Source organism: Pagrus pagrus (assembly GCF_965226575.1).
Source record: "Pagrus pagrus genome assembly, chromosome: 19".
Taxonomy (NCBI): domain Eukaryota; kingdom Metazoa; phylum Chordata; class Actinopteri; order Spariformes; family Sparidae; genus Pagrus; species Pagrus pagrus.
The window spans coordinates 17,729,280-17,750,383 of NC_140203.1; the positions used below are offsets into that span (position 1 = coordinate 17,729,280).

At 39.8% G+C, this 21,104-nt stretch overlaps 1 protein-coding gene across 1 annotated transcript in view; it reads right to left on the reverse strand.

Moving 5' to 3' along the window:
- grin3a (glutamate receptor, ionotropic, N-methyl-D-aspartate 3A) overlaps positions 1-21,104 on the reverse strand; it is a 58,631-nt gene that overhangs the window by 23,253 nt on the left and 14,274 nt on the right. Inside the window, exons 3-6 of the mRNA XM_084382394.1 lie at positions 7,649-8,318; positions 6,302-6,685; positions 4,629-4,774; positions 265-380 (exon numbers count right to left, since the gene is read on the reverse strand). Coding sequence (XP_084238520.1) covers positions 265-380; positions 4,629-4,774; positions 6,302-6,685; positions 7,649-8,318 — 1,316 coding nt within the window. The remainder of the gene's footprint in view (positions 1-264; positions 381-4,628; positions 4,775-6,301; positions 6,686-7,648; positions 8,319-21,104) is intronic.

The window sequence follows — 21,104 nt, forward strand, 5'->3', positions numbered from 1 at the left end:
TCCTAAAAATGCTCATGGTCAGTTAGTCTGCAGTCATGCAGACAGAGGGATAGTGATAATTAAAAACCAAACCATATCAGTGAATTCTGTTGTGATGGCATTCTACCGTTTTACAACAATATTTTTAATCTGCAATGTTCTTAATCAAGCAATAATTTAATTGATTAGTCAACAAATTCATTAAGCTGGGAAAGCCTCATAAACTACAATTTTGTTTCCTAAATAAACAAATAAATTGTCAAATAATAAGCTTCCACATTTTACCTTCTATAGCAAAGGGTTTGCCGACTGTTAGTGTTTTACAGTCTGCATCTATGGAGACCTCGTAGTCCAGCAGAGCTTTGTCCATGATGAATGCATCCAGCCTCTGAGGGTCAGCCCTGTAACACACAGCAAGCAGATAAAATGAAAGTGCAATGCTCTTGACTGAAATGGTGAGAGCTCAGCTTTAATAGTTACCCAACTATACAGCATTCAACCAGCACCACATGTTGCACTTTTCAAACCATTCTGTAGCACTGACTTAAAGAGAGTAACCTTTAATATTGTGAAAACATCAACACATTTTAACTTATCATTACCTCCAACAAGGAGGTTTTGTTTTAAACTACTTGTTTGTTTGTTGGTTGGTTGGTACAAAAGGAAGTTCTGCAAAACTTGGAAGAGTCCCAGCCCAGAATAGACCCCATTAACTTCTGGTGCAGATCTGCAAAAAGGGACTGACGCAGGAAATTTATCTCACTTTCTTCAACGTTGTGAGAAAAGGTGTATTTTATTTATTTAACATTTTCATTAACTTCTCTGGGAAGCTCATGGATCTTGATGATAAGATCAGGTGTGTTTAGGGGGCTGGTGTCTATGAGTTAGCACAATTTGATGCAGGTCCTACATCTTTTGATGTCTTAAATTTATAGTTAAGCAGTTATGGACGGTTGAGTGGATTTGAATTAGGCTTGATTTAATCAAACGGGACTGTTGGGCCTTGGCGGAGGTATGTGCTCTACTGGGCGCCATTCAAGTTTTCAGGTTATAACCCCATTAATATGTCCAAGCATATTACTATACTGTTACTCAAACTGCTCAGGAGTAGCCCAAGGAACATGTAAAGGAGCTCAAGGCATTGACCTGGCCTCCGAATTCCCCAGATCCCAATCCGATTGGAGCATCTGTGGGACGTATCAGAACAAATGTGATTCAAGGAGGCCCCACCAGGGATCAGACTTGGCTCTGACCCTTCGAAGCATGAACACAAGACCTCTGGGGGTGTACTGTGGTGTCTGGCATCAAGGAGTTGGCAGCTGATACTATGAGTCCTGTGGGCTGCAAGGTGGGGCCTCCATGGATCTGACTTTTTACAGCACATATGATGGAAGCTTGATCGGATTGGGATCTTGGGAATATGGAGGCTAGGTCGATGCCTTGAGCTAATGTTTTTCCGAGCATTTTGCACTTCAGCTAGGCGCATTGTTATACTGAGGGAGCCACTGCCATCGGGGAGCTTCATTGCCATGAAGGAGTGTACTTGGTCTGCAACGGTGTTTGGGTGGGTGGTGCATATCAAGTGGCATCCACATGAATGGTATTCACTTTACATGATCGTCCTTTGATGTGTGGCTGATCATTGCACATTTAAGTATAATATTACCCAAATATACCTTCCAAACTACTACACCCACTATTGCCTTGTTATTGCCAAGCTGTAGTGTAAAGTACACAAGATTTCATGGCACGCAAATTTAGCAAGCACTCCTTAGGCTAACAAAACAAACAACTGAGTAGAAACAAGTAAAAGAAATGGCATTTCAAACATTGTGTGGGATGTTCAGACAATGATGCTGGAGGAGAGTGTTGACCTGAATTGTGCCTGTAAGTTCTATGAGAGTCTGATCAGTGGCATTTGAGATGTTTTTGATGCATGACCAGACGGTCAAAACAGATAGCTGGCCGCTCTCCCAAGTATTCATTGAGGGACAAATATAACCTTAGCACTAACAAGAAAAAAAAAGAAAAATCTTCTGGAAACCAACTCAGGATGCATGCAAACATTTCAGAGTAACACATGAAAAATTAACCTTAACACCTCCTGAGACGTAAACTTAAATCAACCTCACTTTGTCATCTCACTCCTGGGCTGCTACTCTCTCTGTTTCTGTCCTCATGTCACATCTCTGACCCTACAGAGTGAGTTCAAAAAAGTTTGATGTGATCTGTTTTGTTGGGTCATGAACTTCATGTGCTTTGTATGCTATATGCTTCCATTCTTTTCATGGGTAGGGTAAAGTTTAATAGCTTGAAGCACATGGGAGCTTGTATGTTTTGCACTTGAGATCCGAAACAAACAAGGTCCAATAAAGGATAAAGCGCCCAATCCAACACACACTGTAGATGTACTTAACTCAACAATAAGAGGTGAAGAAACCCTGGAGGCAAAGAATGAATAAGAAAAGGCATGAGAATGAGTTGTTTTGTGCTTGTGGATATTTTATCGAGCCTTTCAGAGGGCAGTTTAGTGCAATCACTGAAAAAGGGATGTAAATCATTCAACTTCTCTCTTCTTTTTTGCCTTGTCTGAGCCGCATATTTCTCAAAGCCAGTCTTGCCTGTGGTTTTCCAATACTTTTGCTGGCCACATGCCAGTAAAATTACTGCCTGCCAGTTTCTGCCAATTTACTCGCATTCCTCTCTCCAAGTCTGTTATACCGAGGTGAGATATTAAATCACAACACTCTCAGCGAGGCTTTTGCAAATCAACTCAAAATGTCTTTACTGACAGCCAAAGCCTGCTGGGATACGAATTCTACAAAGGCTTTTTTCAAGATATTGTCTGTATTTTTTGCTTGTTATCAAGGACAGTGTTTGAAAATCCTCCACTATCTTCTACGCACTAGCTGGCTGTTCATTATTACAGGCTGAATTGGGTTGCAGCATTCGTCCTTGGACTTGCCACCATAGTATGCTATTGATGTTATGTATTTTATGACCAGTGCACAACCTTGACATCCACCAATTACCTAAACAATATAATTAAAACGGGATTCTTCCTTTTCTGCATCATTTTGCTGTGGTAATGTTTGTAAAAGAATTTATGCAACCCGATGGCATGGATGGAAAACACCATTAGTGACGCTACCAGTTTCGACGATGTGGGGAAAGTACGACCTGTTAGCACCGAGGTTAATAAAAGCCACTCGAATAAATTATTCTATTTCAGGTGTGAGCCTGTATTAAGGCATATAAAAGCTTACCTGCTACTTTAATGAGCAAGCCAAAATAGTACAAGACAGTTGACTGGTGGCTGATAATGCTCCAGTCTGTGCACTTTCTCCAAATGTTCTAATTATATAGCAGACAGGCTGCAGATAGTAGTTGTATCTAGTTTCAATGGCTGTGGCGGGACATGTTCATTATGCTGAAACACTGAAACAGCATTGATAAAAACACATACTGTCACGGGTGCATAGTGTGCAGGGATGAAAGCCAAGACAACTGAAACAAGAGCTCACATTTCAGTAAATTTGAACAAGCAAGCAATTAAAAAAGTATTTTCCATGATGTGAAATATGGAAAATCCGAAATGACACACACAAAATCTACACACTTGTGGCAGGGCTTCACCATTAATCAAAACAATACAATTGCAGAAGCTGCAATTTGTATGATAAAAGTCAAATGTGTGACAAAACGAGCAATTACTGTACTGTTCACAGTTTTAATTGTGATGCGACCCTAACCACAATCATTCCCACGCATTGTGAATCATATTGCAATCATAATATCTGCCAAAAATAATAGCAATATGAGTTTTTGTTAATCACATCTGGCAGTCTCAACTTCTGGTTAAAAAATATAAAATGTCTTTGTTCCATGTTGCAATCAAAACTGTACAAAAGATAATTAATAATAACGTTAGCAATCCCCCAAAATAAGTTGAATCTCCATATACAATTCAATACAATAGATACAATATACTATAACACTGGATTTAAGTATCCAGTGCACTTAAAGTGAAGTATATGATTATGTAAGTGATAACTAGTGCCTGGTCCCTTGGGGAGTAAACCTTGAACACTGAGCGTTCAGTTGCATTGCGACACACTTGTACGCTGTCTTGTTACTCAGATGTAATTTTCCAAAGATGACATTTTCCCTTGAACCTTCTAATCAGCATTTTACAAGCTCAGTAAAAAAAATATCTTGTTTCATCCATTCAAATTGTGTCCTACGCAGCCAAAACCCGCATTCCAGCTGCCTCTCCTCACTATATTCTGCTTTGCTCCGCGGGGATGCCGGTTGAATGTCGAAGCAGCTTAGGATGACAGCAATGGCAGGGTAAGGAGGAGGATATCTGAATGCAAACAGGCGTGCTCGGGGTGGGGGGAGACTGATTTTTTTCTTCAAACTTCATCTTTCCTTGGACACGCAGCTCACATTCCTGTTTTGCAAAATGCTACAGTTCTTTTTTTTTTTTCCATTTATGCAACCAGAGAGAAGTTGATTTTTGGGGAATGATGACAGCATGAGATAACGACTGAAGGTTGTTACTGAATATTAGAGGACAGATAACAGCGGTACCAGGTTCAGTGATGACAGAGCATGATGTATGTGGACTGCAAAGCATTTAGTCTTACTTGAGATGATGTATGCCATCTGGTGTTGCCGGGACGTTGTATCTTCTCATGTACTCGTGCATCTCAGGGAAACTCTTCTTGAGGTAGTCCTCAGCGCTGCTTTCTCTCACTGTGGCGAATCGGAATCCCTGAGAGGGATGGTGCAACTACAGGAAAGAAGCATTGATTAATATTGATATTTTTCACTTTAGTTTCTCTTCTCATCAGTGGGAGTTTCTTCTTTCAGATGCAGGAGCAAAGTTTGCCTGAAACTTCATACAGATTGGCTTTTCTCTTTTCTCTTCTGGAACCAGATCTCAATATCCCTGCACTTTTTTTGATTCACAGACTTGGTGAGTTGACAAAAAGCATTAATTACCTTACTCCAATTGCCCTTACAAAGGTGGCTTCAATTAAAGAATATATTTGCTGACTTTAAAAGACTGCACTCTTCACAGGAGTGGCTCTTCTAAACGCCACCTACCCTTTTGGTCTGCAGTTTTATCAAGTGGACATCAACGAAATGTTCCAAGAGTGACTCTACAGCAGCCTGTGAGCCATCATGGAGTGACGGACCTGTCTCCCAGAAATACATTTATATACAGCTGATTTTCAACAGCCAATATATTTGGAGTAAAAAGCAATTCTGACCAAAGTATGTTTTACATTAACATAATGAGGAGATGTAATTAATGAATAAACCTGGCGGGTCACAAAAATGATGATACAGAGGATTTTAGTGATGCTCACTGACAATGTATTTCAGTGTTTTCTGTCAAAAAGGGGCATTCTTGCAATAAACTATCCACTTGCAGTGACTAGAGAATTATTAATTGTTTTTATAGTTATGTTTAGGCAGCGACATCACTTGGTTAAGGTTAGTGAAAGGTCATGGTCTGTTCTAATACAAAGAGAGACAGCAGTGACTCGAGACTACGGTGACCCTGAAGGTCAAAACATCATATTAAACATCACATCATATTTCAGAGTACACAGCAAAATTTTTAAGATCAAAAAAACAAAAAACAACGTTCCAGAAAAGCCCAATTCACAATATTTGAGAAAACATAGAGACATTTCAGAAGCCCTGAAAGGAAGCATGAAATAATTAGGACTTAGGCGAGTGACTGAGGAATGAAGAATTCCTGAGCTCCAATTAAAACAGCAAATGGCCTTGAACTGTAGCCATGTACTCTGGTTTTGTCCAGTGCAAAACGAGAAGTGTTGTCCCACCTTTTCTGTGATCTGAAATGTTTCTCAAAGGTTGTGTCTGTGAAATTTTGTTTTCTGAAATCTTGTGTTTTCTCAAATGCTGTCTTTTCTTAAATGCTGCCTTTTGTGAAATGTTGTGGTTTTGTTGTGACTTAAGATTTTTTATGAACATTTAACCGATATCATGATATTTCCCTATCCTTAATCAAAACATTTTTGATGCCTAAACTAACCACAGACTGGTCTGAGTAAGGCTCTGATTCAAATTTTAAATCTTGATTGGTGTGAGGAAGTACGTGACATCGTCTTATCTAACTGTGACCTGAGAAAAACTCAGAGAGAGGAAAAATAAAGCAGAATCCTCTGATTTGTGAAATAACCAAAACTGTTCTACATTAATACACTCTTTTCTCCAACGTTAGAAGAGGAAACAATCAAGGAAATAATTTGTGGCCTTCAGCTTCAACTTTAGACTTTAGTACCTTTGGGTCATGTATCCCTGACAGTTGTTCATAGGTCTTCTCCCCGACCATGACAGCAGCTAGATTAGCAGTGTAGGTGGACAGACAGAACAGACAGAAGATGGCCCAGAGGTTCATCAGCAGGCGGCCTGTCCAGCACTTGGGTGGCTTAATGGCCACGGTCCTCCCGAAGAGAATAGCGTAGCACACGTTGAGCGCCGAGGAGAAAGAGAACACCCGGTCGCGGTTGCGACCGCGTGGTGTCATACCGAACGGGCTGTGCCACTCATACAGGGTGAGGAAAACAGCGGTGACATGGAGGGAGACGAAGATGCCGAGCCACATGGACCAGTGGAGAGGCCACATGAAGGCGCCGATGGGTGCAGCTGTGTCACGGGTGCGCACCTGGGACAGGGACAAAGGATTGGAAAACCTTTAAAACTGATCATTGGTGTCATTGTCATATTTTTCTTCATGTGTCACTTAAAAAAAAAAGTGTAAGTAAACTTGATCTGTTGGGGTTTGGACTGAAAAATCTTACAGGTGTGGGTGGGAATAATAAAGTATTTATATCTGTTTTTGTCTCTCTTTGTTGTTTCATATGCCACAGCTATTTCAGTGTGGGGTTAAAGTGTTTGGTTATTTGCTCATTAGAAATTTGCTAAATGATTATGCGTAGGCTTTTTTCCACCAACGAACTGAAACAGGATCAGAGGCCTCACAAACAGCAAGACGGGATACTGTAATTAATGAAAACAATTCACCCCGGGGAAGCCACAAATTCACCAGTCTGGCTATAATTGGACAAAAATCTGCTTCATAATGCCACCAGTGAACTGTTATCCAATGCAAATCTACTGGTAGAGGTTCTGTTTGTGACACTGTTGTTTGTGAGAGCGATGCTCGCAGTGAAAATAGAAAAAAACAAACAAAAAAACAAGAAAGCACAAATAATAGAAGAGGCCGCCACTGTAAATATAGCAGAATACCCCCCCTCTATAGTGGCATGTTAAGAGGAATAGAGGAGAGAGTGATTACCACCATCACTATGCCTGTCAGCCAGTGAGACTAGCTATAGTAATTGAAGTAATAGGGTCACCCCCACAAAGCTATACACTCACCCGTCTCGCCCCATATGGGGAATTGCGTTAGAATCCAATAAGGTCGGACTTAAAACGCCGCAATATTGATACTGACCACCAGCATACCAAGCGGAGAGAGCTGAGGTGAGGTCAATGACAAGGAGTGAGGAAGGCAGCAGTGAACAGTTACAGAAGTGAGATGTATAACAAGTGGAGAGGAAAGAAAATCTCTGTAAAATGAGGAAGAGACGAAGCGTAAGAGAGCAAGAGGAAGAGAAGTACTGACCAGAATTCCCAGGCTGGTGGAGAAGAATGGAGAAGTGAAGTCAATGACTTGGCTTCTGGCTGAATTAATGCTAAATGACGTCACTGCAAGGTGGGCAGCGCCACTGAGCAGATCCCCCACCAGTCCTGTCCAGCGGCCGTTCTTAAGGCCCCCATACTTCCCATCGCCCACAATGTAGAGGTCGAAGGTGAAGCCCATGTCCTCCGCCAGCTTCTCCAGCAGGTCGATGCAGTAACCATAACAACACTTCTTGTAGTCCGTGGGAACAGATGCGTTGCGTCCTTTGAGGTTCTGGAAAAGTTTTTCCAAAACCAAAGTTTCGTTGGTGAGAGGGTCGAGGCACAACTGGCCCGCGGGACACATCCCGTCGCCATCCACCTCACGGGTGAATACAAACGGGTGCTCCACCAGCGTCACCACCCGCATGTGCAGCCGTGAAGATCGGCGCCAGTCACCTCCGCCCCCAGGGCCATGATGACCCGGCCAGGCCCCCTGATCCATCAGAACTTTCCCTCTGCGCCAGCGTCCCAGGCGGGTCCATGTTGGCTGGCCCAGGGGGTCCAGCTGGAGGGACCAGATGTAGTGATGGGCCTCTGAGATGACAATCTGGCTGTGAGAATCTCTGGATATAAAACCGCTCTGGCCCTCAAATGATGTGTTGGATAGAAATCTGAGGGGAGTGAGGGGGAAGAAATGACAGGGGAGGATGAGAGGGAAAGAGGGAGAAAGATCATTTCATGTCTTTCCATAATCAAACCTATGGATACACGTGTGCATCTTGGATATTTCCTTCTTTACAGGAACGTCCCTGGAAATAACCCAAAGAAAGGGCCAGTTCCAGGAGTATCTTGGAACAAACAAACAAACAAAGTAACATCTTGAGAAGAACATTTTGCTTTCTGTATTTGACATTTTCCAAAGTGAATATTAGATTCAAGATTTAAGCACTGGCTACACAGTATGTGTACCCTTGTTTACTTGACTTGACAATCGGCACATCAAATATGTCACATAGGTATGAACAAAGTCAGACTGGGTTTAAATGTTTCAGTACCATGAGTCCTTTTTTTTATCTCGGATGCCAATTAGTGGGCAAATATATAATTGCATAGAGATTATTATTATTATTATTGTTATTATTAGTATTATTATTATTAGTATTATTATTAAGCAATAATTACTTTCATCTGACCTGCAAAGTAGAAAGAGACTAAAAATTTAACTGTTATATTTATATGGACTTTGCTCTTTCAATAGCATTTTTTATTTTCTTATACAACATAAAAACATCCATGCTGAGTTAAAGCTGGACAAAAATGTTTTATAGTTGAGAGGAGTAGTATGATATCAGCAAACACAACTGCAAAGGTGGGTCATATTAGGCTGAATGCTTGAGCTGCTGACGCCATCCAAACAGAGGCAACACCAGATGTCTTGCTTTAGTAACTCAGATGTTCACATTTAGCATGAATCTGACTTCTTGACTTAAAACATGTTTGACATTTTCCAGTTCCATTGTGATTAGCTAGTGACCGTGTAATATGGCGAGAAACTCCTGAAGAGCAAATAAGTTGACCTTCAAGTTGGGATCATTTCATTAGCTACTTGATCTACTTGAAAGGTCAAAGATTGTCCTTTGGGTTAGAAAAATGAATGAAAAGTACAATCATGGTCATGGTTCATATAATCACTTGTGTAAAGTTGCTGAGTGATCTTTTGTCAAAACTGCATGCTTTGTTGACTTGTCCATCCTCCTCAGACTGCTCCCTTTGCACCAACATCAACCTACACTACTTCTGACTTTTGCACAGGAAAAATGTGTAAAAAGGTCAGTGTAGGCATTTAAAAAAAAGACAGATGCAGCATCTTTTTCTTGTAAAGACAGTGACATCAAAAAGGAACAGTGAACAAAAGCTGGTTACATGATGGCTATAGTAGGAGGGTGACTAAATGCAAGTTAAAGTAATAAAGTGTAATATCAATAGTCATGTATCAATATCATATTCCCTTGTTAATGCACAGTGAAAGCTAAAACTCTCTCTTTCTCTCAATAAAGACATAATAAGGAAGAGTTATATATAATAGTGTGGAACATAAACTGAAAATGCACAGCTGCGACTGCTGGCTTCCTTTTTCGTCTCTCTACCAACCACAAAACCATATTTTCCAAGTCAAGTCAAATCAAGTTGAGCTATTTAGCAGATTTCATACAACGGGCAAAAACACAATGTGCTTCAAAATAGAAAGAACAAAAGATCACAAGAACATATCAGATAAGGAAGCTATTAAAATACAAAGGGAATAAGAGAAGAAGGTGTGATGAAAAGAGAATAAAATTAACAATACTAATTCTGTCCAGTGTACTGTATATTCAATGAGCAAGTTAACAATGTAGGAAGGAGCTAAACCATTCACAGATTTCAAAACAACAAGCAATATTTTAAAATCAATTGTTTGTTTAACTGTAAGCCAGTGAAGAGAAGTTAAAATAGGAGTGATATGTTCAAACCTTTTTGGTTTTGTTAATAGCCTTGCTGCACAATTCTGAATAAACTATAGAGGTTATTTAACACATGCTTGTTCAGTCCAGCAAAATGTGCACAACAGTTATCTAGTATCTTGCAAATAAATGCATGAACCAGCTTTCCAGAATCTGACTGTGACAGGGAGCATCAAACTATACATATAGTTCGAAGATAACATAAAAGCAATCCTGGAGATACAAGACATGCGCTTGTGGGAGTTAAGATCGGCATCTAAAATCACACAGGTGTTTTTGAGCATGCTCACAAGGTTTTACTGAAAGAGATTCAAAGATTGTATCTCGTTTCTCAAAGACGACTACTATGATGTCCAGTACATCGCCTGTTGCTGGTATTCTCTAACGGTCATACATGTTGTTTTGGAAGTAATTGGCAATTGACCTATTCCGTCGTTTAGTTATAAAGATGCGTTTTGGACCAGGGCGCTTTCTGTATCAAAACACCAAACAAATTGTTGTATGACATACACATGTAACTGTTGGTGTCTTATCGCATATTCTTCCCAGGAATGGAAGATGTGAGATTAGTCTGTAGTTCTCAAAAACATTTGGATCAAGGTAACTCTTCAGAAAGTAGGTAGGTATTACTACATTTTAAAGACCTGCTTCACCACTTCCTGTAGATCACAATGTTGAATTCAGAGTTTGAGATAGGTGTTGGCAACGTGACACTGAGTGGAACAAGAGTGGTCACACCCACCAGCAGAGGAAGCCACAACATTATTTCTAATATTGGGAATTTCATATTTTATATAGTATGAGGTAAATTCATTGAATTTCTCTAAAGAGTGGAGCTCAGCAGGTATTGATCTAAACGGATTAACCAGTTTAGAGGTTTTACTGGTTTAGGCGGTTTCCCATACATTTTCTGTACCTGTGATTTACAGGCTTAAATGACCGATTATATTTTACACTTGGTTAGTTTATAAAAAAAAATCTCAATTTAATGGTGTAACACCAGCACTGGAGAGGTGTATTATCTTGGTGGCCTCAGTGGCTGTATCGAATGTGTGTGCGTGTTTGTGTGTGTGTGTGTGTGTGTGTGCGTGTGTGTGACAGGATAAGACAGACCACGGTCCAGTGACCACGCCATCTCTCTCACTGAGCCATGCTACTGGCTGTCTGAGAGTGTCAGATACCAGAGCAGACACACACACACACACACACACAAACACCCCCCCACACAAACATGCACACTTGTCCAGTGGAATGGATATGTTTGGATGCAAGGAAGAATGCAGGCATCCGTTCTGTGCAAGCTGATGCACCGCTCTCCCGTATGCCTTCAGGAGGTAATGATGTAAATGATGTGACCTTTTCCGAAATATCTCTGTCGTGTCACCTCGCTTGCTGGAAAATTCCTCTTTCCACCACCTTGTCTACTTTCCTGCATCTTTAACTGGCACTAAGTCAGTCTGACAGCTCAACTAGTCCGTCTGAAGGTCAGTGTCTTCACTGCAGCTTGTAGATGTTAAAGCTACCTGGGGAGAGTGTCTTTATCCTCGTTGTACACAGTGGAAGTGACATGCTCCTGCACATTCCTGACAGAGCAGACGGTGCTGCGTGTTAAAAGTGAAATGTCACATTTTAGTAAAAGGTCACATATTACAGTTTAAGAGTTAATATTTCGTGTCGAGTTAAGACTTCGATAACTTTTGAGTGCGTTTCATTGTTGGAATCTGAAGTCAGAGACAGTTTCAGACTAATACTAACAGGGCATGTCGGCAGAGAGGAGTTGTATAAGGGGAGCTGAGTTTTTTATGATTCTGCCTGCAGCGGAAAGTTGCTTTCGAGCAAGTCAGACATGTGCTTTCTCATCCAAAGTTCACTCCAACATTGCTCTATCCCACTAGTATAACAGCATGAAATGCGGCAAACAAACATCATTTCGCTCATGTCCAGATTATGTGCTGTGAATGTACATGCAGATTTTCCCGATGAACTCTTTTTAAGGGATTTGATGGGTAATTACAGTCATACATGAACAGTTAGCAGGTAGGGAGGTACTACACAGGCTGTGGAGCAGACATTTCCACCACTCCGCTCACTTAATCAGAACTCCAGCGTACTCAGTACAACTGAGCTTGATACTGATTGGCTCCCCTCATTATTAAACTACTGACACCCTCTAATCACACCAGTTTGCGGTGGTTGAACTGACACTGCTGTGCATGTGATGGGTTAGGATGTTCGTGAATTCATACATGTGAACATGCACATAACTCTCACAGTCTGGAGGAAACAGCAGTGGCAACAGGGATGTGTTTATTGAACCTGTTCCGAAAAAATGAATGACGGACAAAGAAACACATTGACACATCACAAAGTTGTCCTTATTTTTAAATGTCCAGCAATTTCAGATAAAAAAAAATGACTTGTTGTGCTAAGGCCGTTTAATTACTAATCTATTAACAGATACACACTAGAAGACATACAATCAGCTATTAAATATGATCCATTGTTATAGATTAAGCTATGCAAAAGGTGGTAAATTCACTCACATTTTGCTGAAATTAGTAGTTTTAGTTTTGATACTTTAAGTATTTTTTCAATTAATACTTATTTACTTGCACTTAAGTAACTATTTTAAAACATGACTTTCACTTATAGGTTTTTAAAAAAAAATGTATTTCTATTTTGCAGTGTAGAAGTGCAACTTTTACTAAGTTTAACAATCTGTAGGTTACATTGTAACCATTGTTCTCTGAGGGAATCGACTATCTCCCTTCCTTGAGGTCACTCAGAATCAGCTGTTGACCAAGGAAAACCAGAGTGATCATGCATAGCTGCGCCTTACACCCGGTCCACACTGCCTGTGTGAGCGGTGCGTGTAGGTGAAAGCGACCTACGCTAGCAGCGCATCTCACACGTGTCTCATGTGGCTGGAGCTGCACATGATGGGTTCTCTTTTCACAACAGAAATACTGTCTATAGCTGTAGAATATGACACAGACATGTAAAAATATGCACAGCAGTTGAAGGGCAGTGTTTTTCTGGTGTGCTCTCTTTTTCTTTCTCTCAGTACCAGCAATTCAGCGATGCTTCGAACACAGGCTATTTTCGAGTACCTAATCGCACAGTATAATTTTTGTTCAATGGATACTTTCCTTTTAGTGAAGAATGAAAAGTCGGTTTGGAGAAGTTTAAATGACGCACAAGCTACCTGTGCAAAACAGGTGTTTCATAAATCTTGTCAATTTCAGGGTCGGTGACTGTAAAACAAGACCTTGAGTTCCTCGGGAACTGCTAACAGCACCTCCTACACTCCAAATTAGACCATGTTTTAACTTAACTTCTTATAATGGGACATGATTCATTTCTCTCGGATGAAATAAAAAATGGTGGCATTTGAGGGAGAGGAGTCTTGATCTTATTTTAAGCTGAAGACTGACGTCTGGGTGAATCAGATCTAAGAAGAGGAACACTAACTCACTGTCATGTCCACCTTGTGCTCTGTCTTCGTGAATCATCCAGACAAGATTTTATGCAAAATATACAGTGATGTAAAACTTCAGAGCCGTGTCTATGTTAACATCACTGGCCACACTAGACAGGGAAATGAGCAAAATGGCAACCTGATTGAAAAGAGATCTTATATTACTTGAAAAGTGTCGATCAAAACATTAGATATGTTTTTCAGTTGATACCGAAACATCTTGTTCTAAACACCAAAAGATACAGAAATAAGCAAATGCAGCTGCCTTTTTAAAACGCCATAAAAGCGCCTGCCAAGAGCATCCCTCCTTGTTAAACCAATTTCTCCCTGAAGCAAATGGAAAGTGTTTTACTCACATTGGTTCAGGCAATGCAACCCTCAAAGGGGACATTTATTATATAGCATTTTCTATCTTTACAGCTCAGCTGGCTGGCACATCGGGGAACCATCCTTGGCTTTGGTGGGCATGCGTCACTTTAAAATGATTTTTATCAAGAAGGGTCACTTCTGGTGTGGGGGAAAAATGAATAAGATGATCTGCTGATATTTGTCCTCCCTGTGTCTTATCTGTTGATTCAGGACTATTGCCCCCTGACGTTTATCTCTATCTACATCTCTCGGGGTTATTCACAGCATTCACCTGAAAATGTCTTTGTCTCTTTATTTTTCGCTCTGTCTTTGTCTTTCTTTCTCTGCACCCTACTTTTTCCTCTTCCTATCACGTCTTTTGCCACCTACCCAGTCACTCCTCCCTCAGCTTCTCAGTCTAGTGGGCAAACCTTATCAGTCCCTCTAACACACGTTACTGAAAAAGCATGCACCATGTTGTTATTTATTTAAAAACAGATAAGCATAATTATACCATACACACATCACATGGAGGTGAAAGGTTGATGTTCTTTACACTTTTTACATTATCTAGGGTGATATTTAGAATTTTTTGGGGTGCATTCACAAATGACACAACTTTGCTCCAAAGGCAGGCCACTACCTTGTGAAACTGTTTAGTATTAGCAGTATATCCACTTAAAAGTAGAAATAAATAAATAGGCTATACTAATGATTCCAATCCACTCACTATGAAACAAGACAGTATAGAAATTGCTCGCTAAATCCCTCCCTCAAACAAAGATTTCCCAATCATACGTTCACAATCATAAATAGGTCAGGCCTGTCAAGTGTCAGATTTCTCTCCATGCTGAAGTGGTGTGCATTGGGCTGCAGTCAGAGTGATGTAGAGTTTGCGTGCTGGTTTCTTTTTTTCCCTGTGCACAACCAAAAATACAAGAGCAAAAAAGGGTGAGGAATGGATTCATCTGATAAGTAAGCTGCAAACATTATCCAGCTCGCTGAGTAACCTAACCAAGAGTTACTTCGAAAGGGAGTGGAATTTTATACTACACTGTTTACAGGTTTCTTTGATAAAAATTCAAGGCATTACTTGCCCATTTCACAACTGTGTGGGAGCTGTTTCTGGAGGCTACTATCAGAGTCGAGGCTAATGTTAGCTGCTCTGCTCCATTGGATTTTGAGAAGTTTACTGATTAGTCTTCATCTTTAAAGTCCTTTATCTCCAACCCTTTGAAGTGAAACGTGCTGTTGAAAATACAAAAAATAAAGCATAAATCTTGCCTGCTGCTTGTCCAAGTAACCATTGTAAGGATCTAAAACAGGCCTATCAAATGATCTTAGACCTCCATTTTTCCTCATCACAGCCTAGGCCCACTACTTGGACAGACGAGCTCTACATGCAAGAACAGCGCTGTTTGTTAGTCCCATGTTTGCTACATGTAGGCTGTTCATCAACTGGCCAGGATGCTGAATTATTGCCTGGAACATGCAGCTTTAGGCTCAGGTTTTTAGCATGATGTCACATCTTTAGCCACCAAGTGGATATTTAAGAAACCTTCAGAGGGTTCTTATTTTGAAACAAGTCAGCTTGGTTTATAGCTAATAAATGAAACTAATGTTAGCTTAATTAGCTAGCTAGCTACAGCTGCTAATATGTGCTGCCGGTGTTATTTCAGATAACAAAACGGTCATTGCCATCTTGTTTTATTAAGCAAGAAATATTTTATAAAATATATTAAAGCATACCCTGCTTTATCATCTGTTTAACTCCAAATATGATCATAATTTAAAAAATGAAGATCATGTTGTATTGATGATTACTTTAAACTAATGATTGAGACCATAAACACATTAGAACACTGTTTACTGAAGTAATAAATCAAGTGAGAAGTAGTGTCATTTTCGCATAAGCATCCATACAATTTTTGCAACCAGTGAAGTCGCCCCCTGCTGGTCATTAGAAAGAAGGCTGGTTTGAGGCACTTCTACATCTGTTTCACTTTTCAGACCCAGATGCTCTGTCAGTAAACAGTCAATGATCCCTCTACTGAAATCAAAGACCCATTGCAAACTGTGCCGCTCAAAACAAACAATTCGACAGGCTTAGCAGAGGTAAATAAGGAAGGTAAGGCTTAGAAAAGGGTCAACATCAGTAACAGCAATTCAACAGTAGCTAAACAAGACAATCCCAGCTCATAGAGGATGACATTATTACACCTATCACATAAAGCAATGTGTGTAAGTTGAAATTTTTGCAGATTGCACTAGAGACAAAGACATTAACTGTTTCATATCTGGATAGCATTGAATTTCTATGTTGGTCCCGCTTAGATTTTTGTATCCGTTGCATGAAACAGATTTTGACATTTTTTTTGAAAAGTAGGACAGTTTGGCCCTGATGACTGCAAATCAGTGGCATGAAATTACAATTTCTAAAAGACGAGGTTGAGAGGAAAATGTCTCACATAGACACATAGTGAGGACATAGAGTTCCTGTAAATGTGCTATTGCTGTGCTTCACTATATAAAGTATACTCCAGTGTCCCTTATGGGCTGTCTCCTAAACATAATGCTAAGTGATGTGCCTTGAAAGAATGTTCCCCATAGGATCAACTGAATGAATGTACAAAAAGTGCAGCTCTCAAAGTGCTCAGCAAATGGGACCCAGTGATAAATAGGGGGAAAAAAAGATCTGCGGTGTGAGCTCAGGATAAAGCCTGACCCTTCTGAACCGTCTGTGATCGAAGCCTGAGTAAGCAAATACAAAAAGAGAGGGATGGAATGAAAGTAATAAATAAATATATTAGCCAAGCAGAATAGCCAGTGGTAACTGATTAACGTTCCTTTGAAATAAGGAATAATTAATCATCTGATTTCTCATAATGTAATGCTAATCTTTCTACATTATTAGATTATATGTGTTTCATTTTTCATTCATACCACACATTATTTATGGCAGTGTATTTCATTCTTAAATATTCTAAACACACAGAAGAAAAATTGATCTGAGGACATTGTCAATTTTCCTCAGTGAGAATTGGCGATATTCCCATTCCCATCCTTTTCAAACCTGAATTGCAAGAATCCAACTCCCATACACTCGGGCCAATTGAACACACCTGCCAAACATTAACTGGCTGATTAGTTTCTCTTCCCTGAAGCAATTGAGAGCTTTGTGTGAATTTGCATACAAACAAAGGTGTATCCATATAGGGCCTCAACCATTGGTCAATTAATCAGTTAGTCAATCAATACACACTGTGCATACACACGTTCATACGTAAGTACATACATACACACAAACACACATACATACATACACACATACATACATACATACATACACACATACATACACATACATACCCACACATGCATGCATACATTCATACACACACACACACACAAACACACACATAGATACATTTATACAAATATACATACACACAGACATACATACATACATACACACATACATACACACTTATAGTAGTACAAGTTGTACAAGAAAAGCAAAAATGTTCACATTCACTGATACCACAGGAGTTGTTTTTTTTAAATAACAACATCGTTTGCTGCATCTTGATTAACGAGGATCACACACTTATTTCACCTCAAATTACAATTCCCACTGTAATTCCCCTTCATCCATTAAACATTCACCGTCCCTGTGGAAGTCCTTCAGCTGACACCTGCTCTCTAGTGCGATCACAGCCTGGAGGAAAACATCTGGGTAAATATTTAGCCAAGTGTTTTTGTATTCATGACGTTGCTCCTCAACTCTTCACCTTTCTTTGTGGGGTGGTGAAGTGGATTCTGTTGTCCAATTAGTTCGGCTGTGAACTATAATCCTACTGCTTTTTTATTCTTTTGTGGTTCTTTAATTGTTGTAGTTTGTTTGCATTAATCAACATTTTAAAATCTTTCTGGGCATTTAATGATTCATTTTTTTTTATCATGTCTATTGTGTCTGGATTTTTCTCACCCAGCTTACAACATCTGGCTGCAAACTTGCTTGGTCACACTGTGACTGGTGGAGCATCTAGCTGGTGGTTCACATGCCATTAATCCTCCATGATACCACAGTTGACAAACACCTCTATAAATCATCAGCTACTTCCCCCTGTGACTGCTTGATTCCTTGGCCGGCGACTCTGCTCTACAATAAGTCCATATAATCGTGCTATATACTCCCCTGAGGGTTTCAATGTCCAGCTAGAGAACTGCTATAGCCTGTCTGTTGCTCATCTGTCACATGCTTTCTGGCTTCAACACCATTTCGGCGACAAGAGTTCCCTCCAGGTCAGCTCTTCCAACAAGCACCTGATGCCACAGTTCTCACACAAAACCGAAGGCAGTCCCCTCGCTGCAACAGAAATGTCAAAACTGACTAAAAAGAGACGGCAGGTTTTAGACTAAAAAAGCCATCGGATTGAAGACAAAGGTCCCCCCACAGGCACGGAAAGGGAATCTTATGGTTCAGCAGATGATAAACTAGGTAGGGGGAAAAAAAAATCTATAAATAAAAGGAGAATTTTATATTCTGATTGTTTTTGAAAAGGAAACATTGCTCTTTGGTGAGATGGTCCACAAACAGACTTCATAGCTTCCTTTTCAGGAGTCAGAAGCTCCAAAAACATTGGAACCACAGATGACGAAGAGGCCTAACAATCTCTTACCTGAGAAAGTTTAAGTTTATTATGATTTTTACAGATGGAAAACCAGAAAACATAATGCCCCCGGCCACAGCTGTCGACAGCGTGGAAGCATTTTGTTATCGGGTTGTCTGTCCATCTGTCCGGACGTCCGTTAGTTTACCCATCCCATTCTTGTGAATGCGATCTCTCAATGCCTTGAGGGATACACTTAAAATTAGGTACAGATGGAGGATGAACTGATTAGAATATGGTGGCCAAACTTTTTCAGTGATAACGCATAAAAATATATAATGACAATAAAATTTGACATACAAATGTCTAATAGGATAAAATGATGGAGTTATGACATGTGATATCCAAAGGGTCAGAAGTGCACTCTGGTCATTATTCAACACCACATCTCAGTAATAGCAATTTGGTTGGTGCATGGAGGCATACAAGTGTAATATGGGAATTCTAGTTTAGATGTAATACCAGTGCTTTTTACAGAAACTAATGTAGAAAAAATCAAGAGGTGGTTTATAATAAGGCCTTTGTCACTTTTCAATTATAGAAAAAATCCTTGATGGTGGCTTTGAGTGTCAGTCCTCTTTCTGTCTTTTCACCAGTTCATTCCCTTGTTTTAATAATGTGAGACAAGTGTATTTTATTTTCTTTCACAATAATCATTGTGAGGTTTTGAATAAAGGTTGATTGTTACAAAGGAGGGTGGAGGTATAACCTTGTCATCATCTGTGTCTAGTCTTGGTGAGATTGCGTTAACAAGCCCTGATAAAGGGAAATTTAGTTTCTGCAAATCGACACGACAATTAAAGTCATATAACCACTGAGCTGCAGGGTTGTTGATTGATGATTTTCTAATTGCTGTGTCTCATTAGTTCAGTGATTTTCTTTTGCTGCGGTATCACTGTGCTGCCACGACAATGTGATGGTTGAGATTTTAAAGTCCATTTAGCTTTACAGTAACTCACTCCAGTCATACACACTCCTCCATCACAGCACCTATGAAGTGCTGTTGTGGGCCAGTGACATAACTTCTCGGCCTACTTTGACCTGTTTTGCTGCCGCCTTTCAAAGCTGTTGTATGTGGCGGCAAATATCCTCGATGTATCCTATATGTCTCCTTTTAACACCTGCTTTTCTTTTCACAGAGCAAATGCCAAACCAACGTTTGTGTTTTTCTTGAAAATAGATTCTAACCTTTGCCATATCCCTGAGGCCATTATCTGTGTGTACTATATTTCAGTATTACATTAGTAGTACAAATATAGGATAAATGTATGTTGTTTTATACCTTTATTCGACCAAGGGTTGTTCTTACACCACCTTCTTTTCGATCATTCTAACTTGTTCAAATATCCCTTCATTATGCAACTTTTTTAAACATTTGAACATGTAAAAAAATAAGTAAATTTGTTGTGTTTAAAGGTGCAGTATGTAAGAATTTTAGTTTAACACTGAACCAAAATTATCAACAGAATGTAAAAATGAAACAGTCTGAAGTCTGTTACCACTCTGCAAGGCATGTGGACAAGACGTGAAGTAGAATGCAGAAAAACTGGTTATCGGCACGCAAAGAAATATCTTCAAGATGCATGTGAGACAACAAAATATGGGTAACTAACACCAGAAACATCAATGCTTTAAAGCGCCCTAAACCCACAGGCTGCGTTGATAAAGCTGAGCCAGTCTATCTGACCACTTAAAGGGTAACTTAAATTTTACACATTAAGGTGTGTTTACAGGTCTTGGGGAGTACTCTTGCATATGTGGAAAAAGTTGCATCGTAATGCAGTCCACTGGTCCATCATTGCACACATATAACACTATTGGACTCATTATGGACAGTTAAAAAGTCATAATTGATACAGCAGAACCAGAAATATTGCCTATTTTTTTTCATGCATTGTTCTTCCTTTTCAAAACCTGGTGCCTACATTACCCACAATGGAACGTAGCCACTCAGTGACATCACGTATTCAGTACTCCTCAAGACCTGTAAACAAACTTTAATGTGTAAAACTGGTGGAGTTGCCCTTTAATAAGTCAGCCTTCCTCCACAATCAAATTTAAGAAAATATCAAAAAGAAAAGAAAAGCAAGCCTGTGAAATTGACTACACACACACACACACACACACACACACACACACACACACACACACACACACGCATACACACACACACACATATATCACTCTGCAGAACAAAAGTTATAATAATCGATGATGGTCATGACCCTGATTCCATTTCCTCACAATCTTTATAACCTAAAGAGACGTACAGGAACTGGAAAAAGAACAATGCGTCCACATCTATTAATCCCCAGAGTGTGAATACGAAGCGGCAGTCCAAACACTCCGACAGCTTTACACAAACTGAATTACAAAAAAAGGAATAACATTTCATGGAAAAAAACAGCTTATTATTCTTTATCTTGGCAGGTTACATACCAACACATCCTTTCCATT